Here is a 23,087-nt window from a genome sequence, read left to right on the forward strand (position 1 = left end):
TTTCACACCCTGACAGAGTCTGGCATTACTCTGGACATGTCAGTGGCGCCGACCAGGGTAACCCAACTTGTTAGAGGCAATATGACGACTACTACACGCGGTCTGATTTGTTACAGACGTATGTGGAGGACTGAAAATGATGACACGCATGTATGACGCGGTGCGTTGTCAGTCCTTTGAGATGAAAGTCAGTTAACAAGCGTGATAAAAATATTTGACACGGTGGTTCAGGACAGACCGGTCGGTGAGTCGGCAAAATAATTGAAAAATAAAACATTTTGACGTTTTTTCAGCAAAATGCTGATATTTATTTCTCAGTCGGCTAGTTTCATAGCGGGTCGGTCGGGTTACGGCAAACAGACATATTATTTTGCTCAGCCTAAATGTAAAACTTTTTTGTCATTCATTCTGTAAAATTGCACACTTGGGGAAAAGTAGGGTGTTCAACAGCCCTATTAATCTGTTGATTGTATCTTATTCAAGCTAAATGTTTAGTTCACTGATTATTGAGTGTCTGCATCATAAAGCAGACACTCTATGTTCTTGTATTCCCATTTATTTTTCCATATCAGGATTTTTGACGCGTTTCAACTCCTTCACACTTTCACCGATTTCTACAAGTTATACCTCTTACGATCGCTTTCACCGTCTTAGGGGTGCTATTATTTTTGACATTTGTACACCTTTTTTTCAGTATTTGCAAAAGTAAATTGCTAGTCTCTGTTGCTAGGTGACGGAGGTACAGGGAGGAGGGGGTGCAGCCGGGTCACCGAGGCTCTCTCTCCCTTTCTCCCTGCTCATGTCTGCGTTCAGCACAATCTTGCAATTTGTCAGGACAAACAACTATTTGAGTCGCAAACTACCCAATCATCAACTGTGAATTACTGAGCGTCGTTGGTATGCCGCAAAACGCAGCAGAAAACATGGACGGGCGGGAAGGGGGTCGCGCGGGAAGGCAAGAGCCATCATCGCCGCTAGCGCAGCTTTAATGTAATTTGTTGTCAATTAAATCTGACTTTTTATCTTAAGTAGTACTACCAGTACTCTTACACACATGTTGTACTTTTACGCAAGAATGCAGACACTCGCAATGGCTTCAGCCATTGCACATTATCTAGTTTTATTTGGTATTAGAAGATCGTAACTGCACAACAGCAGAGTGGAGTGAGTTATCTGGAGCTTTGGGAGTGACTTCACACTTTAATCTGCCCTTTTTATTTATTGAATATGCAGTTTACAAGTACTTCTAGTTGTTTTTGATGAGGGTTAGTTAATCATTCTGACAGTTTTTTCCGGTGCCACACCACGGCCTCTATTTATCGATGCACACGGCATGTCTATAGTCGACCCAGAATTTCTGGTCTACAGCCCTAGACAGCAGCATGTACTGCATGTACTACATGTACATTTAGGCAGAACCCATTTGTTCTTGGGCTCCAAAAATTATTACAAAGTAAATTTTGCTAACATAACTTAGTAGTAAGTAAGCAGTAAGTGGCAAACCAACCCACCTGTCGGCCAGTTTGTCTGTCAGAAGCTGAAGGAAACTCATGACTGCCTCTGAAAAACAAGACACACAAAAAAAACTGAAAAACAGAGTAGAGCTCATGCTTCTTCCTGAAAACAACATCAGAAGCACTGACCAGGCGTTTTGGCCATGGTCCCCTTCAGGGCCCTGTGTCCGTACGACTCGTAGCCCACCAGTTTGGCCAGTTTGTGTCTGCACTTCAGCAGCTCCTCCAGACACTCCAGCAGGTCTGCATTTGGATACAGATAGATGCGGTACGCAATCTCTCGAATCTAGCGAAGATAAAGAACACCCAGTACAGATTTAGGTGAAGGGGGGCCATCGTACAACTATGATGCAAACTAATTGTAGCAGACTCTCCTCGCTAAATGCAACTACTTGCGTCAAGATAAATCTTTAAGAAGAGCGTTTGAACAATACTATACTTTTATTTGCTGAAGAATTGAACAGTACTTAAACTTGAGTACATAATGCTAGTTTTAGCGGTCCTGATGTATAATAAAAGGGGCTAATATTTGTTTGACTACAGCACGCCCTGCTGGCCAACAGAAGGAATGACTGATGATAAAAAAAAAACTACATACCAGGTCATCCGGCGAATCTGCATGTAATCCTCCAACCTGGATGAAGCTTCCCTCATTTGCGAAATGGATGTGGAGATGTTCAGGGATGGCAGTTCTGGCGATTCTGTTTGGCATGTGTGAACCGACCAGGAAGTCATTGTTCAGGTCCAAGAGCTTCACATGGAGAGCAACAGCCTTTTTCCTCTGTAGAAGCCAGTCAGCAAAGAGTTCATGTTTGTTTCATAGCAAACAATTACAATGACATATATGGCTTTTTAAAATACTTTTGAACACTTGGTTATACAGCTTCAAATACATACAAGGTTGTCATCCAAATGAATTCCACTGATCTCAAAGTCGAACATGAACAATTCAGCCACACGCCTACAAACACAAGAAGGAAATAAAGTTGTTAAGCAAATGTTCCTTCGACTGACCCAAAACTGATCTTAAGACAGCAAAAAGCATACTTTGAGTCCGGATCCAGTTTAGCTACAACGTCAGGATTTTCCAGCAACCGCTTTAAACTCTGACATAACTCAACATTTGTGTTAAGCCTGCAGAAAAAAAACACGGATTTGAAACATTTACAAGCATAGACCACTCCCGGACAAATAAAGGGATAAGATAATTACATCCAAGCGTTTTGTTACTTACTTCTCGACAACGGTGCCAATGTTGACACAGGTTTTCTCTGCAGCTTCTCGAAACGCAGGGTCTGGATGTGCAACTTTCACAAAATCTGCCTTTAAAATAAACACGATTACATTGTATTAAGATGGAGAAAACATACAGTGAATTACTTGAACTGAGCCAATTACAACGTTAAAACAATACATTTGCTATTATCACTAGTCACATAATTAAACCAAACAAAAAACTGTCTGGACTAACATAAGATAAAAGACAATAATTGCTTTTTCCTTTTTTCTGGCCCAAAACAAGCAAATGAAAGAAAATGCAATGGTGTGATTTATTCATTAATATCTTGTAGGGCTGCAAAATATATATACAGCAAAATGATCAATACTTATCAGAGTATTGCAAGTAAAGAGGAAAATCAACTTTGAAACATTTTTTTTAAATAAATACATAAAAAAGGACCATTTGACTGACTTTTGTAGGCTACTTGTTTTGTCTCTTATTCGGTTTCTTTTTATTTTGTGTTTTATTTGTGGAAGACAAAATACATCAATAGTGTCCTTATTGCACTATTAAACACAGCTAGTTATGAAATACTGCAGCCATAATACTTGAGGGTGTAAATATCTAATGTATATGGTGTTAGTTAAAATATTATGTAAATAAAGCAATTTTTAACAAGTAAAATTGTATTTTTGTTAGGAAATCAGCTGTCACACTGCAGGACATCAAACTGGTGCACAGGTTTTTCAGAAAAATGAAACTGTCTTTTAAAATAATATGTGATTTTTCATGTCACACCGCAGGACACTTTTTGGATTACATCAAAATTCGTATCTTTTTTTAATCTAAAGTAGAGATAAAAGGGTAATTTCACCGTACACATAACTTTATTTAACACAATTATTAACTGTCTCGACACTATTAACTCTCAAGTTATTATCTCACAGGACATTTTAGTGTTTACCAACTTCTTTCTGAAACTATGTGTAATTCATACAAAGATATATCTTTGTTTAGTATCAAGTTGAATGATTATTTAGAGAGTAATTTAGCTGTAAAAACTGAAGAAAAAAAAATTGCCATCACGTCAAGTTGATTATATTATCTTGTGTTTATTAGAGGTGATCTGGAGTGAACTCACCAGGTCAGCCACTTTACACAGTCCATCTGAGAGCTGGTCAAAGGACTCCACAGTCTCCACACCCGGAGGACAGGTACAAGCCTTCTTCAACAGAGCCTCCGTGTTCTTGAGCGCTTCTTTAGTGGCCACCTGGAAGCCTGCAGGACAGGTCAGCTCGGGCACACCAAACAAGCCCTGTAGATGGAGCCACACCAAAGCTGGCTTCAGATACACAATTCAGGATACTGGCTAAAAGATAAGATAAGATAAGATAAGATATTCCTTTATTGTCCCACATGGGGAAATTTCATTGGTGCAACGCAGGTAGATACAGAGGTAGATACAGAAGAACAGATCACTTATAGGAAGTCTGAAAAACACTTTCAGTAGAAGATCTCCTATAAATAAAAACTCCCATAGACACATAAATAAATAAATAAATACCATTGCGTGTGATCCCGACAGTAATTGCACATGAATATGTGTCACGACAGCACATAGATTGCACACGAATTTCACAGTAATTGCCCATGAATTTCACAGTAATTGCACATATGACGGAATTGCACATCAGTATTAGGTTAGGTCAGTATTGCGACGGGATAACGTGACGATCTCCGGGTAAGACGACTGTTCTCTGCAGTTTCATGAGTTCCTCCTTTGTGGAAACGCGGTACGGCGCCGGCCGGGGGGGAGCTAGCTCACGTCACAACAACACAACGAACGCAACGAAAAATGCTCAAATCCAGCCGAAAAAAGTCAAAAACAGTTGAATTAAAAAACTATTCCAGCGCGTGTCCCTATCGTACAGTAAAATAGAAAAAATAAAGTACTTGATTTATAAAGCCAGAGGTTGAATGTTTACTGTGAGTTCCCTCGATAACAAGGAAGAAAATGTGAAGAATTGTTTTCTTCTATATTTAGATCTGGTCCAAATTTGAGATGCTTTTTAATGAAGCCAAATGCTCACCATTTCGTGTTTATAGTTTAGTTCCATTTTTGAAGGAGTCCACAACAACAACAAACAAAATTACTCATTATTTTTTACAGCTCAACATTATATTCTGGAATAGAGGCAAAAGTGAAGTGGAATTTATTTCAATTTCAATGGAGGAACATATATAAATGTATTAAAAACCACTCAGATACATGTGAATGAATTGTATTTCATATAATCTACATTTATGTTATTACATATTTTACTACAAATTATAACTACAGTAATAAAACAGTTTTGTTTAGCTGTGCATATAACTGAAAGGATTTTCTCTGCACTCTCTTTCATGTCTTGAACTGTTTTGTAATTTCTGTAATTTCTTTGTGATTTGAATACGTTTTCCCCCCTTTTGTGTGAAGCACTTTGAATTGCCTTGTGTATGAAATGTGCTCTACAAATAAACTTGCCTCTCCTTGCCTTACTATTTGTGAAACTCAAAAGTCCTTTTTCACTCTGGAAATTCAAAATTGGAGCTTATAAACTTATAAACTATAAACTGGACTTATAAACCATTAGCATTTAGATCTGATGAAAATACTACATTCCGGAATTCTGAACACGTTCATGATCATTCGAAGGAGTCTGCAGAACTCTGAACTGTACATACTAGTTTATGAAACACACTCATGATGTTGGACTAATCCTCACCACATTCTTCTCGAGCTGGTCAAGTCTTCTATGAGGTTTGGTGTTGAAAGCAGCCCCAACAGGGGACCAGGTGGTGACACTTCTCCAGACCTGAGTCCACAGAAATCCTCTGTGCTTTACGAGACACAGCAGCCTTTTCCCCGGAGACATTTCTCTACAGATCCGTCTATACTAACTACAAATCCAGGAGCTTCTTGACATCAAATAATTTCACCACCTATAGACGACATGGCTATTTAAGCACAGAAATGTCCCAAACTAAAACCTTAAAGTATTTTTCAGTCTTGTAATTTCTTTTAATTGTCGTGGTAGGATTGGACTCCTGTCAAGCTAGCTCTCACATGCAAGCAAGACGGCGAATCTGCTGTTGACACAAACTAAATTGTCGTTAACAAATGTAATGCTAATTAAAATAAACATTGAATATAATTTTATTGTTTGCGGTAATGTGGTGTGAGTACGTGTCTCGTGTAAATTGATTCGCCCATTATTTAAATTACATTTGTAAATTCAGCGTATGTGATTTTCTCGAAAGTGCGACCCATGAACAAAAAAAGATCTCTAGGTCACGACGTCGCCGTTTTCTGACGTCATAAAAAGCGACATATTTTGTAAACATGTATGGATACTATCGATGTATATCCATCATTATCTAGTATATTATCTAACAGCTTTACCCAAAATAAATGAAACCAAAGCTTGAATAAATTACATTGTAGAAATAACTATTTCAATATTATAACTAGACGCCCCTGGAGAATAAATAAAAACAAAGTCTGGGTGAAATCATATTTTATTACAAACTAAACTAAATAATTGCACTCCACAACCACATTTGCTTCAACAGTTTCCCTGCTTATTACAGATGTAGTATGAAAAACATTATGCAAAATAAGGAAAAGGGGAAAAAAGCAACCATTAAGAAACCTCCCCATAAACAAAACTAAATTCTAGGTGACTGGCAAATCTGGGAAAAATAATTTTAACACTGACTGTAGGTAACACAGGAATTTAAAAAGTCTTCCCAATATGAGAAATCACCAAAATTTGCTTTTGTACATTCATTACTTGTACTCCGCAAAAAGGTACCAATGTGTGACATATGGCAAGACAAAAAACAATTTGTAGAAAAAAAAGAAAAGACATTTAAAAAAATAAAAATAAAAAAAAGTTAAATTAACATTTTACTGGTATCTACACCAATTCCCTAAACAAAAAACTCAAATGTTATTGGGGATAGGGGGAGACTTCTATTAATTTGGCTCATTTTAATCCAGAACAGTCAAGTTTGTATGTGGCTTTACAAGGGAGTGCTGTAGTCAAAGGTATTCCCATAGATTCATGACTTTAGTTTAATGTACGTGGACAGACCTGGAATTGCTTTTGCTTCTGCTCACAAAACATGTGCATGATTGAGACTACAGTAAACTTAGCTGACCCCTGAGTTTCCAATGCAAAACTAGTGTATGAAATACCTCTGTACAGTGTCTATTAGTGCAAGCCAGCAATATGCTTGATTTTAACAGAGGTATTTTAGATAGCACCCAAGCAGACAGAATCCCCCACTATGGTTAGTCAGCTGACCATATTACAAGCAGTATGGGAGAAATAATCATTCACTGTCCTTGTGAAAACCAGCAGTTCAAATGCTTGAATTTGTATTCTATTTATAAACAAGTTTTTCATAGAAAATATAAATAGTATCCCTGAATGAAACAGATTCACAGCATTTACGTTCAAAGACTCCAGTGCTACTACCATAAAGTGACCATCAATTCTTCCATTTGAAGGTCTCCAGTTAACGTCTAAAGTATAGGGCTATTGCTGTTGTAAGTATCAGATTTGTACATTATGTAAACATGTTCAATGATGCCATGTAAATCCACAAGTTTTTAGGCTCTAAATTCAGACAATCGTGACAACCAATTAGTTTTGTCAGATTTGTGGCCAATGTAGTCTTCACCAAGGAGACATAAAGTGGCTTTTACCGTTTTTAATCATACCAAGCCGAAACATTTTATTATGGCGGAGTTGGCGCCAATCATGTCTATAAAATTCAACTGGTACATGATTTTAATGAATTTTGTGGGGAGGGAATCCAAAATAGACCTGAAGAATATGTATGCATTCTTAATTCAATTATCACTGTAATTTGCTACTCCAGTAGAGTGGAGCAAGACCCGATAGTCTAAACGGACCATACTTCACTTCTTAGATCACTCTGATTTTAGAGCTGTGTGAGACAAAAGATTTTGTGCATGAACAGACCATTCCACACATTCACAGGTAAACACACAAATCTGAATACAAATTGACTCATCGTTCAATAAGAGCCCCAGACTAAATCCTTCATTCACTGTCTTGATAATTGACAGTTCTTTTCCCCCTGTAGCGTGTAGTCACTCGCGGGGTCCGTTTGCTGTATGATTCATCACTATCCTCCTCGTCAGAGGCAGCAAAGGTGCGGCGCTGCCTGCGTTGGCGGTGGGACGTCCTCTGGGGGCGCCCATGAGCCTTCCTCCTCTTTGGACTGCTGTGGGACCCTGAGCCAGAGAGTGAGTTTTCAGAAACAGAAGACTGTTCACTTTCTGAGTGCGATGTGTTACTGCTGTTGCTGCTGTAGCTTTTCCTTCCTTTTTTATGGTTTGGCCGCTTTATTTTTCGCTTTCCTCGGCCGGTATCATCCTCCTCTTCCTCATCCGCAGATTTAGAAGCAGAATCCTCCTCATTACTGCCACTATCCACTGATTTAGATTTACTTTTTGGAGATTTGGAGGACCTATTATTCTTGATCTTCTTGGACACAGGTTCCTCTACCTTCTCCTCTGCCTCCTCAGACTCAGAAGTGTAAATACGTTTTCTTTTGGATGAAGGTTGGCCTTTTATTCCATTAGATACATTTTTATTTGATTCTTGTCTTTTCGGTCTGTTTGATGCGGAGCTGGAGATTCCATTTCTCGGTTTTGTCTGGCACACAGAAGTGTCTGAAAGGGAATGGTCACTGGTGTATTTCTTTTTTGTTAAAGTCCTAAGTCTTGGCCTTCTGCTTCCGTTTTCTGAATGATCCGACGTCTCCTCTGAAGACCCAGTGGAACCTTTTAGTCTGGACTTGGTTCTGGGCTTGTATTCTTGATTAGAACTCTCCGAGGCCGAAGAGTCCCCCCGACACCTCTTCGGTTTACTCTGGTTTCTGGCACGCCTCAGTGGACGTACATCAGGCTCAGAGTCCTCACTAGAACTGTCCCTAGTTCTCCTTTTTCTTATACTTGTTCTGGATGTATTTGGAGCGTCACTCAGCTCCTCTGAATCAGCAGCTTCCCGTTTTCTGGATGAAGCTAATTTTGGTTGGTCTTGGCTTTTCGACAATAATTTATTAGTCTTTTTCTTAGGACTACATTTATCTAGATCTTGTCCATTTTGATTTGCATGTTTCTGTGAAGGAGGACTTTTGTCCTTTTTAGGAGGCTGCCAGTCCTCTTCATCCTGCTCATCCTCATCACTTGAAATCCTATTTTTCTTTGCAGCAGCAGCTGCTGCTGCTCTTCTTACAGGTTTCTCAGGCTGTTCCTCGTCTGCTTCTTTAGAACTTTCTTCACTAAACTCGGCTTCGTCTGAGCAATGCTTCCCGCAATGTCCATTGGACAACATAACTGCAAATAAAAGCATTCAAATCAAAGCACCACCAAACTCATAAAAAGTGAAAGGGAAAATGTTACCTACCATTGCTTTTTGTGCTTGCGTCCCGTCTTTGTTTTTTAGTGTTTCCATTTTGCTTATGGCAAGAAGAAGCTTTTCTGTTGTTTTGAACCTCCTCTTCGCTCGATTTGTTTGTGTTGTGAGAATCTACAAAACAAGATTGGTAAACCCAAATCAGTCTACTAAAGTTCAAATTTGGAAATTTAAGTTACTGTTGCTATAATCGCTTTCCTACCTTCCTCTGATTCAGAACTGCTCTTGATCACAGCTGTGCGTTTGGTATTTCGCGTTGAGTTTCGTAGATGGCTGTTTCTTGGAGACGTTTCTTGATCTTCCTCTTTCTCTGAGCCCTCATCCTCAGAGGCCTCTAACAGTTTGATCTTATTGACAGCAGCTTGAGCAGTTTTTCTCTTCAGAGCCCTGCGGCCTGATGCCTCCTCCTCGGAACCTGAGGAGGTTCTGTCAGACTCACTGTGCCGTCGCCTGTCCCTGCGAGACGACCGGCTTTTGTGGCCATTCACCATTGATCGCTCTGAAAATCATGCAAGCGCATGGATGTTTATACTGGTAGGTACAGAATACTGAGTGTCACAAACATAAAGCAACTGAGGCAAAGTTTCATGGAGCTAAGGATTATGAGGCTATTGTTTTGGAACAGCATCATACATTGTACTGACCTGAGTGCCGTCTGTCCGCACCAGAGCAGTTTCTGGTGGGTCTTCTACTCCTGTGGCTCGATCTACTGGGATAGCGACTGTTTGAAAAGCGGGAGGACATCTTCTCTTCATCACTCGCTAGTTCCTCTTCATTGTCATCATCATCACTATCACTTGCAGCTATGAAAACATGAGCAAGTATTTGACAGACATTTATTAGTATTAGGTATGTGAATATTTGGCAATAGCTGATCTTGCACAATATCATCTACTAAGTCTTTAGGTCAAATCTAAAAGTATACATTCCTCCAGTTATCTTCACCTACTAACCTTTGTTCCCATGCTTTGAATTGTTGCTTCTGGTGGGCCGTGGGTTTTTGCCTTGTGGTCTGGAGGTTCTTGAGTGTTTGTCATCCTCAGACTCACTGGCATCACTCTCACTTTCCGACTCTGAAGTTACAGACAGTAAATGGGTTTTGAATTCATATTATAAAAATGTATAAATTGTCAATGCAAGAATGTTGTGACAATAGCCGTCACAAGTACTGAAAACCTCCAATTTTGCGGAGACAAAGGACATAAATGCACATTTCTGTATATGTGCCAGTATTAGCTAGTTCCTAACATTAGACCCAAGCAATGTGTAACATGCCAGCAATATACAAAATACAAATTTACATGACATAGATTACACATGTGTCCTGTACCTGATGTAGAGGCAGCTTTCGCATCCTCCTCAGAGGAGCTGTTCTCGGAGCTGCGCCGGTTGCGACGGGCCCTCTCTGAGACACCCTTGGCTGAGGTAGATTTGGTCACTGATGTCTCCCTTTTTTCCTGAGTTTTGACAGCACCTTTTCTGTGACTTAAGATACAAGACAAGATATTATTTTAAACCAACAAATGCACAACTATGACATGTAAATCTTTATAAAGACAAACTTTGTGTTATTGGTTGATGGCTGTTCCTGTTGTTGCATCTTCTTACGGAACCTTTGGCTTCGTCGGAGCCTCTCACTGCTCTTCACAGCAGTTTTGTACTCCGATATGATGATTCGGAATCGCTCTTCAAAGAACGCTGATAGCCGCAATGTCATGCTGTAAATCTTCAAGAAAGATTTTGAAAATTGAGAAAACATACATTCATAGACATTGAATTGAGATACGGTAATCCTGTCACAAAGTGTGATACCTTGGAGCGTTTGTTGGGGGTGTAGGCTCTGGCATTGGCAAATATTAAGCGCGCGTCTTTGCACAATTCTATGGGGTTATCATAGTGGTCTTCTCCCAAAGTTCTCTTCACTGTGCCAAAATCCATTGGAGTGTCTATAATGCCATGGTAGTCCTGAGCAAGGCATTACATGTTATTAAAATGTACTATGGAAAAGATTAGGAAGTATAATACAGGATTATTATTAAAAGGGACATACTGGATAGTTGTCAGGATCCACCGGCTGCCTAAATGGCTCAGAGTCCTCGCAATCTAAAATATAATTGAGCAGATTCTTGCACTGCTCCTTCCATGCGTCTCGATCAGGCAGGACCTCTGCAGAGCGCTTAGAGTGGAAAAATCACATATTTTATATACATCAGCAGCAGTTTTGGATTAATCTCAGGAAACTCTGAAGCGCAAGTGCAAATGAATTTACCTGGCGCAGTCGATGTCCAGAAGAAGTTCCTGGAGCCTCTACGTCTTCTTCCTAAAATTGTTTGAAATGTCATTAATAACTGAATGATCAGTGTTTACTGTAAAAACTAATAACTTACTTCGTCAGCATCATCCCCCATCTCCTCCACTGCATTATAAATCTCCATAATATCTGTGCAACTTTGATTACTACAAAGATAAAAAACAAACTCAGTTTTGAGAGCAATGCCGTGTTTTTGGTTTTGCTGTACACAAGCGTATTCTTGTAAAAGCAATACTTACTTGATAAACTTCAAGAGAACATTTGTGATGATTTTGGCTGAGTCGGCAATTTTGCTTCTTGGCTCATTAAAAGTGCGTGCATTGGTGGCAATATATCTTGCATCCCAAATGAGTGCAGAAAGTCGTCTGTAGGATTCAATATTTGCAGAACTATAACAACTGTAGTAAATTATGAAAATTTTGATATGTTGATGTTTTACCTGTAGAACCTATGTAGGAGCCGCAGCTTAATTGTGCCCAGATCGGTTGGGTAGGCGATCGCAGTGCAGTAGGTGGGATACTGGGTGAGATCTACCGGACCAGCGAAGGGTGCAACAATATCTGTAGACCAAGCAGAGAAAAATAAATACACATATTTAAAAGGTTAAGTTATACTTCATTAATCCCTTGTGAGTGAAATTTATTCTCTGCATTTGACCCGACATTACAGCGCTTAGGGAACACATCTCTGGATCTGGAGCTTGGTCATGACTGTAGCTGGAGGATTTTACCCATTGTGCATGTTTTGGGCTGATGGGGAAACCGGAGGAAACCCACCCTGACACGGGGAGAAACATAAAAACTCAAAAAAAGCCCATTCAGCCTGGGGGTCCAACCAACAATCTTCTTGCAGTGAGGTGTGAGTGCTAGCCACCGTACCAATGTCAGAGAGTACCATGGCAGAGGGACAGACTCACAGATGATATGAGGCTACAGGTAGAACCATCATATCTCTTGTGACACACGTGAGCTTGTGTTGTTTCTGCTGTAAATAAAAATTGTCGAGCCACGTACCAACACTATTGATTTGACTGATGCCCGTGATGATGCGTTCACATTCTTGATCGCGGCTCCGCTCGCCCCATTCTCCAGGCTGAGGCTTGTACATGAGCTCCCTCAGCTCCTCTGCCGTCACTGGGATCCCACCTCCTTCTGTCTCAGGCTGCTGGTCTGCAAAACACACACCACTCTTACAATGGGCACAGGGCCTCGCAGGTTTGGTTTAGCTAATCTTGATCAAATTATGACTTGGGACATCTTTAGTGAGGTGCATTTTAGTAGGAGGAAGAATAGTGACCATTTAGTGTCCTTCAGACAGCAGGAGGAGACTGCTGAGGTTAAGCTCAGGGTTGAAAAGAACTGCTCACAACCAGGTTAGATTACGACAGCGTTTCCACTCAAGAGTTGGACTTAACTCCAACCATGAAAAGGTCTGGAGTTACTCCTCACGTTGGGTGTACACTGAGGTCCTAATGTGAAGCGGGTGCAGTTTGACAGGTCTGGGGGTGGTGCCACTCAGCTGAAAGATCCGCATGAAGTCTATTTTTCCTTGACACCAGCAGTTTGTCATTAAACGATATTCTTGCTCAAATCCAAGTGAATCTGCATGCCTCGCAGTCTGCCCCAAACGCACTCAAAATATTGAGGGTTTGAATAAAAATTAGTTTTGAACTTTTTTTGGCCCGAGCATGCCATGTGAAACTGACCCTTTGAAGCAGGCGAATACTTTTGATGATGTAAAATAAATAAATGTCAATACAATATTGCAGGAATAGAGCAACAGCTTCTGAATGTTTAACCTAATAATTAGTAAATGGAGATTTGTGCAGTAGAAATGACAACAAATTCTACATACCAATTTCAAGAAAAGCCATTTTACCTTCATCAGAAATGGGCTCAACATCCCACGGACTCAGCTTCTCAGTCTCTCCATTGTCCCACCTGAAGAGAATGACAATGTTCGATAAAAAAGTAGTAGTAGCCAGTTGGCCATAGTGGTTTGATGGCTCATGTTCACCCACCTGACTTTGAAGCATTGAAACAGGCTGTCTGGGTACTCTGACTGATAAGGCTCTTGACAGACTATAGTTCCAAACCACCAAGCATCATCTATAACTGAGCGGAACCGGTCGTCTGCAGCAGGAGAAACACACAGTCCGTCACAGGCGGATTGAACAGAAAATGTCCAAAGCCAAACCAAGTTATGGCTTACTTTTGTTCTTCTTTAAATAACAAGACATTTTAAAATCATAATTTTACTTGACTTCAGAACTACAAAATTAACTGAATGTCACTATAGTTAAAATAAAAGTTGGGCCAGCTTACTGGGCTGCCAGTTCCGTCGGAGTGCTTCATCGTAACTTTGCCTTAGGACCAAGAAATCGATCACATCGGGCATGTCGTGATACCTAAGGAAAGAGGAAGTAGATTTGATGTTTTCTCGTGGATGGCAAAATAGCCCAGTAAGAGATGCTTACTTTATAGAAAAAGACTTGTCTGTGATTTTGCCAGTGCCGGTGTCGATAAGAGTCAGCTTGAGGCAGCACAGTGTTGGGGGGCAGACTTCATATTTGATCCCTGTAATCTTTACAAACTCCTGGTCCTGCACAAAACAGACAACAGCTTTAGCCCTGGTGACTTCCCACAAAGCAATTCTGATTCCTTCTTACCCGCAGCTCCATTTTCTTCCATGGCTGTTTTTCTACATTTATGGGATATATTTCAGTCCGGCACACAGCCTCAAAGTAGGCTTCATGTCCTTGGCGAAAGTAGATTACCTAACACAACACAATCAAAACTATTTCTGACCGTTGTGAACAAGGTCAAATTTAAAGATGTGTGTATGTGGACCGAGTACACTTCCATACCTCATCACCCATTTGAGGGACAAAAGGAGACTTCCTGGGAATGACATCAGTAATCCACTGGGATGGTCTGAACTCATTGGACACTTCTCTATTGATGGTCGGCCTGGGTTTGGGTCGCTGAGAAGTTTTCACAAATAAGAAGCACATTCAGGCCTTTAGAATTTGGAAAAATTAACAGAGCTTACCCGCGGTGACTTGGTTTTCTCCTTCTGTGTTTTGCTTTTAGTTTTCTTCTGAAGGATTTCCTCTTCATCACTGTGCCGTTTCTCTTCCTCGTCCTCGTTCTCTTCCTCTTTTGTCTCCTCCTCTTCTTCAGAGCTGCTAAGCTGCAGGCGCACACGCTTTCTCGATGACAGGGGCGTTGAAGGCTGCAGGTTTATCCCAGCATCTGCTGTCCAGTCCGAGTACTCACTAGACGAGTGACTGAGGAAATAAAAAGAACCATTAAAAAAGGGGGACAAAAACTCTCACTGCATTGTGAGTGGGCCTCAAAGACTGCCAAATCTCCCACGTCAATCAAAACCATCCTAATAAAAATGCAATTTGAAGATTTGTGAAGATTGTTTCACATCAATGTTAATCACCTTGGGCTGTCACTATTCCACTCCTCGTCATTAGATGTGTCCAAGTCACTGCCGTTCAGTTCATTGTCCTGCACAGATAATGACATTTGGTTTAAGATGAGATGAGCAGAAAAGCATCATCATCTCCATCATCATCAGCCTTCTACCTCAGTGTGTGCATCTGAGGTGGCCTCCTCTCCTTCTTCACAGGACAAGTCCAAAAACTCCTGAGGATCAGTGCGGCTGTGGGACTTTCTGACAGAGGGTAGCTCTTCATCAGAATCATCCTGTCGCAGACACAAATCAATGAACACAGAGAATCACTCAATAACATTCTAACTCAGGTTGTTTTCACAGGTTGTAGGCACAAAAAATAACCCTCACAATGTGTTCGCTAACCCCTGCCAGCTAGACGAATTCTCTTGATTTTTGTGAGAATCCATCTTGTTAGGCTCCCGCTGATTCGTTTGAAATCTGCACCAGTGGTAAACGGGCCAATCACATGGCATTTATGGCCTGTAGGTGGAACTGGAACCAATCACAAAGCAGTATTGTGGTAGTCGAAACAACCCGAACCGAAAACAAACATGGTTGCGCTGGCGGCCGTACTTCGACCTATTTTAGGAGAAATACGGACAATTTTGTCTTTCAAAAACGTGCACACAGTGGCACTGTGTACATTTGTGGGTGAGAAAGAGGACTGCTTTTCTGAATACTGGATTTAACACAGGTTAGATTGTTTGGCTTCTTCCGTTGTTGTGAAGCTTTGAGTAATCAGCTTTAAGTATTTTTTACGTCCCGACAGCGAGAGGTCCCAGATTAATTCATGTGAGGAATTAAATTCAGAGTGACACAGCTCAATATGGCGCGAGCAGCAGTATCCACGCAGCTCTGAAGCCCGTTGTCATGGAAATAAGTGTCAGTGCGCTGATGACCTCTCACGTGGCCTGAGGAGTGCAGTTTGTGATGAAACGTGAATGAAAACGCTCTTATTTGTATAAATTTAGTGTATATACTAATTATTGTTTGTATAGTAAGAACTTACTCGACAGCTGCTGTACATGATGCGTCTTTTTCGAGCAATAAATAGCGCAACTTCTTCATCTCCTTTAGCGCCTCTGATCTCCTCCTGGTCCCTGGAAAACAATCCAATGGTTTAAACTTGCTCACCCCCAAATACACAATCACCCTGTGGAGCGGTTTGTACCTATAGCAGCTGGAAGGGAGTTCAGGCACCACCACCCTGCGTCTCCAGGCCTGCAGGTCTCGCTCCGTGGCCATTTGGCTGCGAGGCGCGTTCTGGTGCATCTGTCGCACACCCTCCACCTGCCCGCTGCGCCGCAATCCCACATTAGGAGGAGACTGCACGTCGGCGCGATCATTGACTGACACTGAAAAAATAAACATATGAGCGAAAAGACCTACTATTTAATGTTTGAACAACAGTGGCTTTGCGGTGACACCTCTGCGCGGCGTGCTGGGTGCGGGGAGCAGTGCTGGGCCATCTCGAAGAGCTTGCTGCGCTTCTCCGACCTCGGGCACGGTGTGGCGGTCTTGTTGTGCCTGTAACTGTCGGATTGCCTCATCCAAAAGACTACTACGTCTTATAGCAATTTCCTCTGGCTCTGCAGTCTGCTGGCTGATAACCTGCTCCACCACCTCACCATCACCTGGAAATAACAGCCATTAGAACATGTGTTCTTACATTCATTTTAGAATATGATTTAATATTGTCATATTTCTAGGCCCGCGACCCCTGACAGAAACAGCTTACTCTACACTGAACAAAGCACTCAGTGCCTCCACTTTGCATTAGGGATGTCCCAATATAACATTTTAAACTTGGTGGCACTATGGCCAAACAACATTGAAATCTTAAATTTGCCTTGAACAGGTCTAGCTTAATTAAACCAAAATGTATGATACAGTTATATTAACAGCCAGATAAAAAAAAAAGTACTTGTAGTTTGACTTTTTTAGAGTATAGATTGAATTGAAATTACTCATTGTGACTGCTTACAATTATCACGATTTTTTGTTGCATTATTGGTAATGAATAATTATGACGTTCCTACTTTGCAAGCAAAAAGTGTTCCATATTAGATCTTACTTGTGGCAACATATCCCAGCTGTGGAACTAAATGTTCAGCTGCAATGTTTTCCCGACCAGGAACCAGGCGCTGATACCTACAGTCAAAATAAAAGCATTATTAAGATTCACAATGACTTTTATTGGCTGTTGATTCCTATTTAGTACTTCTCACACTGGTGCTAGACCGGTTCTTACAACTTCACTGGAGGTTCACACTCTGGGACCATTTTACACCATTAAACCTCTAAGAGTAGCATCTTCTGCGTTAAAGGCCTGTGTACCTGGGTGGGTGTGGGTTGCCATCCACATCCACCAAAAATGGAGGCGGCATGAGATGAGGAGCCTGTTGTGTCTGTTCATCCAGGACAAACCCATTGGCGTCTCTGATCAGAGGCCTGTAGTCTGTGTGAAAAAACACTTGGTCTGGAAGCTGAGGAGCAGGAAAAACACACATTCACCTTATAAAAGTGATCTGTGGACTTTAAAACGACATCCATGTGTTCGAGTCTTGCCTTCTCATACGGCTTAGAACTGCCAAAGCCAAAGATGAGCAGATGACCGTGGGAATCAGTGCAGGCAAAGCGCTGTCCATCAGGAGTGAATTTACAGTCAAACACTGCTCCGTGGCCCTGGCCCTCGATCTGTGGAGCACATCAGTATACTTCATTCCATGGATAGTATTTACAATGATGTTTTAAAAGGTGTAAATACTACAATTCCTAAAGTACCATGTTGAAGTAGTGCTGAATATTTGTTCCTTGTTGCAGGTCCCAAATGTACACGTTCCCATCGTGGCCAGCAGACAGGATGATCCTGGGGTCAAAGGGGTGCGGCTCCAGCACAAACACTTCAGCCTCATGCCCCTAAAAACAGATTCATTATAAACAAATGTATTGCTCTGAAAGTCCTCTTTCTGCACGGAACAAAGAAATGCTGTTACTTTGAGGACATGCAGCAGCTGCCCGGTGTAGGAGTTCCACACTTTGAGGAGATGGTTGTTAATGGCTGTGATAACTGTATTGTCATGGCGATCCCACGCTACCATGGTGACTTTGGGTTTGAAGTAGCTTTCTTCTGAATCACTCACTGGATCAGATCTGATAGGACAAATGAAGAATATAAAAGTTATTTAATTTCCAGTCCAGATTTAGGTCTGAGTATATGAGTTTAGTCCTGATTCGTGTGTGTGAATGAAGCCTGGTCTGTTCCCCGAAAACTAACAAATACCCTGCCTGTTGTAAATCATGATTTATTTCAGATTTAATAATTGTGTACGTCTCAGCTTTCCATCTATATCCAATATAAATGATTGGTTGTTCAGGATGTTCTGTGATATACATATTCTAGATCATTGGTTCTTTTGATGGGTAGCGTGATGTCAAGTAAATGATCCTTTTGACGCTGCTCCTCAGTGCAGCACAGGTAAGGACTCCTCAGTGCAGCACAGGTAAGGACTCCTCAGTGCAGCACAGCGCTGTGGACACGGACTGACCCGCACACAGAGCACACGAATGGACCCGCTCTGTGGACACGAACAGCACACAACGCAGTGCCGCGGACACGGACTGAGCCACACACTGTGGCTGCAGCAGACTGGACTGTTGTGACAGTCAGACACTTGTCAGTGAGTGCTGACTTTTACCCACCCTTAGTGTTCATTGTTCTCTTGCGTGTGACTCTGCACAGATACAATGCTATATTTGCCTCACCAAGTGCAAAAGTCAAAATCTTTCTAGTCATTAACAGCATTACGGCTGAAATATGTTTCTCAATAACGTATAATCTACTTTCCAAAAATATATACATTAATCAAAAGAGCTGGGAGTGGGCCAGAATTATTTTTGAGAACCACAGTTCCCAAATAATCCAATGAATAAAACATGCCTGAGCCTTACTGACAAACAAGCCAAACAAACTATATTGCAAAATATTGAATTCATATTATCCATATTGAAAAGTTCCTCTTGGCAGAGAAGAGTGTTTACCCTGGCAGTGCAGCAGCCATGCTGAGCAGAACACATCTCCACTGATGCCGATTATGAAGCCTCCAGATACGAGCGGTTCCATCTCGACTCCCACTCACAAACCTGTAAAGAAGAATGCACCTCACTGTTCACACACAGCTACAGATTTTTAACTTGACTAAATTTTGTGTTGGGGACCACATACCTTTCACTTGTATGGCAAAACTGAATGCTATCAACTTTATCCTAAAAAGAACAACAGCAGTGAATTTACATGGAGCAAGAGCAGCTCAACATCAGATTAAAATTAAATATCAGATGAAAATGAAGGTAGTCTTACAGTGTGTTCGTGAATTTCTGATATTTTCTCTGGGTTGCCACTTCCCAGGTAGTATATTCTGATGACATCATCTGTGCTTCCTGTTGCTAGGAAAATCCCACCTGGACAATTTGAGAACGATTTACATCAAACTCATGATGAATTGACATTTTTAGCTAAGAAATTCAACACAACTTCTTTACCTGGACTGAAGGAGGAGCACACCGTCTGAACGCCTGGTCGTGGCCTTTCCGTGAACTTAATGGGCCGGTCACTAGATATGCATTAGTGAGGAAAAAGGGAGATTTTGTGAGTCGTTTACAGTCACTACAGTTACATCAGAGTGCACTTGTCTGATTACAGTACGATTTCTGCAGATAAAACTGGTCAGAGTACTATTGCCGTGAATGGAGAGCTGAAATAATGACCATCATTTGTGTCATCACAGGTCTAAACTGAGTAAACCTATAAACACGTGTCCAATATTTTCCAGTCCGTTCCGTGCCCATTGCTGTTGAAGGCCTTGCTAGCGTCACCAGAGTGCACTGTACACATGCAGTAGTAATCGGAGTATGATCTGTGTACAGTGATCCCTTGTTTATCGCAGGGGTTACGTTCCAAGAAGAACCCGCGGGAGTCGAAATCCGCGAAGTAGAAACCTTTATTTTTTTCAGCTGTGGCTACAATAGTAGCTTACCACCATGTTTGAATTACATTTCTTTGAGGGTCCAGTAAAGCACTATATAAATCAAAACGCACTGGATTTGAAGAAATGTTGAGAAGAAAAATCCAAAACACAATACAAGTTTTTGAAGCAACAATTTGGATTGTTTGGTCTAAGTTGAGGCCCTTTTGAAATGCAGTCACACCACACCCAGTCTTGTATTTCATATAACCACTATAATAATATTTTAGATTACATTGATTATAGAATGTCTCTTTACTGAGGCATCTTACAAAATAGATAAAGCAGAAAACAGCAGCATTAAATGGATCAGCCATTATTAGAGTACCTGTAGAAGTAGCTGTCTCTTTTCAGTAACCAGACTACATGTGAAAAGCCTGATATCCAGCACAACATCTTAAAAGCTAAACTCACCTAAAGTTGATGTTGTTAACGTCCCACTGCCAGAAGCAGACAGTAGCATCAGTGCCAGTGGACAGCATGTAACGTTTAGAGCCCTTGGCAAATGGTGAGAACTGAAATTACAGTGGAACAAACATTGACTTGTGAGCAAAACATATTTAAGTTAAGCAAAAGGTCAGAAGGATTATATACCTGTAAGGAGGTAATGGATCCACTGTGTCCCTGCAGCACAGCCACAGGAGCACAGGTTCGAAGGCACCACACGTGGATGGTCTTGTCACAACTTCCTGCCGCTATCAGTGTGTTTTCGTAATTCACTGCCAAATCTGTGATCTCAGCAGAATGTCCTCGCAACGTTGAATGAAGGCGCCCATCGAACGAAGACCATATCTTTATCAAACAGTCATCTGAACCCTAAAAACAAAAAATGTGGCATTGAAGTCCTTTTTGTTTGTATACTCCCATGTATTGTATCATGTTAAAATGTCCTAACTGTGTTTCTGAACTATGACAACAGACGAGACACGTTTATGGTAGAAAATAACAATGACTCGAATTAATGAAGATGACAGTGGACACGGTCTTACTGTGAAGATCCTGAGCCCAGTGCGGTCGAAGGCGATACAGTACACTGCAGACAGATGGCCCAGGATGCGGCGGTGCAGACGCATGCGCTCATAGTTGCTGACAGGATTGATCGAGTTAAAAGTCTGGACTCCAGTCAGCTCTCTCCCTCTGTGAACCTTCACTGTGAAGGAGTAAGGCACAAACATGACATGATGCCTCAAAGAGGACTGCGGGAAAAGTAAAAGTATAAAAGACCACATTAACACTAAAAAGAGAAGACAGGAATTTACCAAGAGGTGGAGGTTTTCTGCAGTTCAAAGGCCTCTCTGGTGGTCGTCCCCTGTGTAGGGCTGCATATGATGAAACTGTAAACGGCACCGTCTCGCATTCTAAAGAGGCAAAAATGAGTAACATGTTACAATGAGACACAATGTTGGTCATGCTTAGTACATTACGCGCACCTTTTGCTGTCCGAAGCATAGATTGCTTTCCTGAGCCCAGTAGAGAGTGTACACCTGGGACACATGATGGCACCTCTTTGTCAAGAAGTGGTCCGATTTGTTGACATATCTTAAGCAAATGGTCAGGAGCAATATGTCTGTTGGCTGCCACCTGTTTATGACACATACCACCATCAGTAATGGATATAGCTTTTTTCTTTTCTTTTTTATGCATTCAACACAAAAGTCACGAAAGACAAACAATAGAAAGCAATACAATCCTAATCAAATTTGTTGACATGTTTTAACAAAAACATGAAAAGACATACGTCACACTTTCACATGAAAATTGTCTTTACAGTGCATTTGCGGTTTTCATGTTTTTGATTCTGGACCAGTGACTTCTGAGCTTGTATGAAATGAGGCGTGGCCTATTATGCATAACGCTCTCTTTTTTTAGCCAATCCGATCTCGGTTCACATGCAAAATAGTGTAGTGACAGTGTATGTCGCCATCTGATTGGCCAGAATGGCTGTCTCCACTACTACCTACCCTATCCGCAGTCAAACTGTCGGCTAAATATTATTTAACCTTAGTATGTATCAAAACAGTTTAGTGCAGATGTAATCCCAGTCAGGGCTCGACACTGTACCTTGCACAATAGTAGCAGGAGGAGTGCTAGTAAGAACAGCACAGACAAGCGCCATGTTCAGGGGGAAGAGAACAAAGAGCGTAAACAGCACGGCGCGTGGAGCACGTACTGTCACCAACAATAACCAAACAAACCGTGACCACTACATAAACACTCACCACATCTTCATAAGACCTGGCGTGTTCGACTCCCTGCCAGTCCAACCTCCCGGGCAAGAGCTGTGGAAGACCAACAGGCTCAGTAAAGCTGTTGAAGAACAGGGCTAACACTAACACAGTCTGTTCTAAAACCGACTGCAATAATGAGGTAAAAGTGACTGAGTCTAACAACTTTCAATGTCCAGACTGAGCACAGACATGCGGATAGCAGCTAGCAAAGACAACACGGATACACACCTGGTAGTCCTCTAATTCACTGGCCAGGACCTAGACACGACAAAAAGGAATGGCTCACATTATAATGTCTGTGTTAACGCAATTATCGTAACAGTCATTATTACTATTTCTGAAGGACAAGAGACTGTGCCAGTCAAGACACGCCAGCTCACCTCAGCTGCTCTCCGACACGGACCCGTAGTCAGAAAACGAGATATTAGGTAATACAGCTCTGAAATGTAACAAAGCCACATCCATTAGCGACAGGGCAGTTACTGAATCAATTAACCCGAGTGTTAATGAACTACATTGAACTACAATTAGGTCTACTTCAGCGGCTTACCCGTCTCTAGGAGCGAAATGTTCCGATTTTTGGCCATGGAATCGGCCTTTAGTTGGAGAGTTAAAACTGACTTGACTCCAACTTTATGGCTGTGTGAAGCTTGATATATTTAATTAATTGTGGTTGTTCCAGTGATCTGGCCCCCTCCACAGTTGCTCCCGCTGCTTTCTGTTGAGGCTGTTTGCAGTCGCCATTGGGAGGATGAGGCCTGAGTGTACGCGCTACTTCCGCTACAGCGGAGCACACAGGAACCAGGGGGAGGGGAAGGACGCAACAAAA

General features: G+C 41.5%; 2 protein-coding genes across 2 annotated transcripts in view; both read right to left on the bottom strand.

The window, feature by feature from the left end:
* LOC140374038 (mitochondrial intermediate peptidase-like) overlaps positions 1–5,871 on the bottom strand; it is a 36,059-nt gene extending 30,188 nt beyond the window's left edge. Inside the window, exons 1-8 of the mRNA XM_072460802.1 lie at positions 5,502–5,871; positions 3,878–4,051; positions 2,749–2,837; positions 2,562–2,648; positions 2,412–2,475; positions 2,113–2,295; positions 1,644–1,800; positions 1,512–1,560 (exon numbers count right to left, since the gene is read on the bottom strand). Coding sequence (XP_072316903.1) covers positions 1,512–1,560; positions 1,644–1,800; positions 2,113–2,295; positions 2,412–2,475; positions 2,562–2,648; positions 2,749–2,837; positions 3,878–4,051; positions 5,502–5,651 — 953 coding nt within the window. The 5' untranslated portion in view covers positions 5,652–5,871. The remainder of the gene's footprint in view (positions 1–1,511; positions 1,561–1,643; positions 1,801–2,112; positions 2,296–2,411; positions 2,476–2,561; positions 2,649–2,748; positions 2,838–3,877; positions 4,052–5,501) is intronic.
* A 407-nt stretch (positions 5,872–6,278) lies between these two features.
* On the bottom strand, positions 6,279–23,035 carry brwd1 (bromodomain and WD repeat domain containing 1). The gene is made up of 44 exons (XM_072460814.1): positions 22,809–23,035; positions 22,639–22,697; positions 22,487–22,516; positions 22,250–22,309; positions 21,461–21,611; positions 21,290–21,388; positions 21,020–21,180; positions 20,625–20,846; positions 20,445–20,545; positions 19,549–19,619; positions 19,367–19,467; positions 19,232–19,272; positions 19,048–19,149; positions 18,003–18,159; positions 17,791–17,925; positions 17,575–17,703; positions 17,344–17,492; positions 17,081–17,157; positions 16,434–16,640; positions 16,178–16,361; positions 16,016–16,106; positions 15,138–15,257; positions 14,992–15,059; positions 14,593–14,830; positions 14,408–14,524; positions 14,210–14,317; positions 14,018–14,142; positions 13,866–13,948; positions 13,562–13,673; positions 13,420–13,481; positions 12,555–12,710; positions 11,981–12,101; positions 11,781–11,906; positions 11,618–11,687; positions 11,500–11,550; positions 11,281–11,406; positions 11,043–11,195; positions 10,793–10,956; positions 10,561–10,715; positions 10,184–10,303; positions 9,875–10,033; positions 9,433–9,729; positions 9,222–9,344; positions 6,279–9,151 (listed from the first exon to the last, which is right to left on the bottom strand). The coding sequence occupies exons 1-44, from the start codon at positions 22,843–22,845 to the stop codon at positions 7,851–7,853; spliced, it is 6,519 nt and encodes a 2,172-aa protein (XP_072316915.1). The 5' UTR covers positions 22,846–23,035; the 3' UTR covers positions 6,279–7,850.
* Between the last annotated feature and the right edge of the window lie 52 nt (positions 23,036–23,087).

Source organism: Eucyclogobius newberryi, unplaced genomic scaffold, assembly GCF_026437365.1.
Source record: "Eucyclogobius newberryi isolate DKJ021-1_F unplaced genomic scaffold, fEucNew1.0.hap1 SCAF_10, whole genome shotgun sequence".
NCBI classification, from domain to species: Eukaryota; Metazoa; Chordata; class Actinopteri; order Gobiiformes; family Gobiidae; genus Eucyclogobius; species Eucyclogobius newberryi.

Excerpts from the sequence above, each read along its gene's own strand:
- brwd1 (XM_072460814.1), bottom strand. The coding sequence starts at position 22,845 with ATGGCCAAAAATCGGAACATTTCGCTCCTAGAGACGG. Across the intron at positions 19,620-20,444 it reads GTTAACAACATCAACTTTAG|TGACCGGCCCATTAAGTTCA; the intron begins GTGAGTTTAGCT and ends ATGCATATCTAG. Across the intron at positions 10,957-11,042 it reads CCCCCAACAAACGCTCCAAG|ATTTACAGCATGACATTGCG; the intron begins GTATCACACTTT and ends TCTTTCTTGAAG.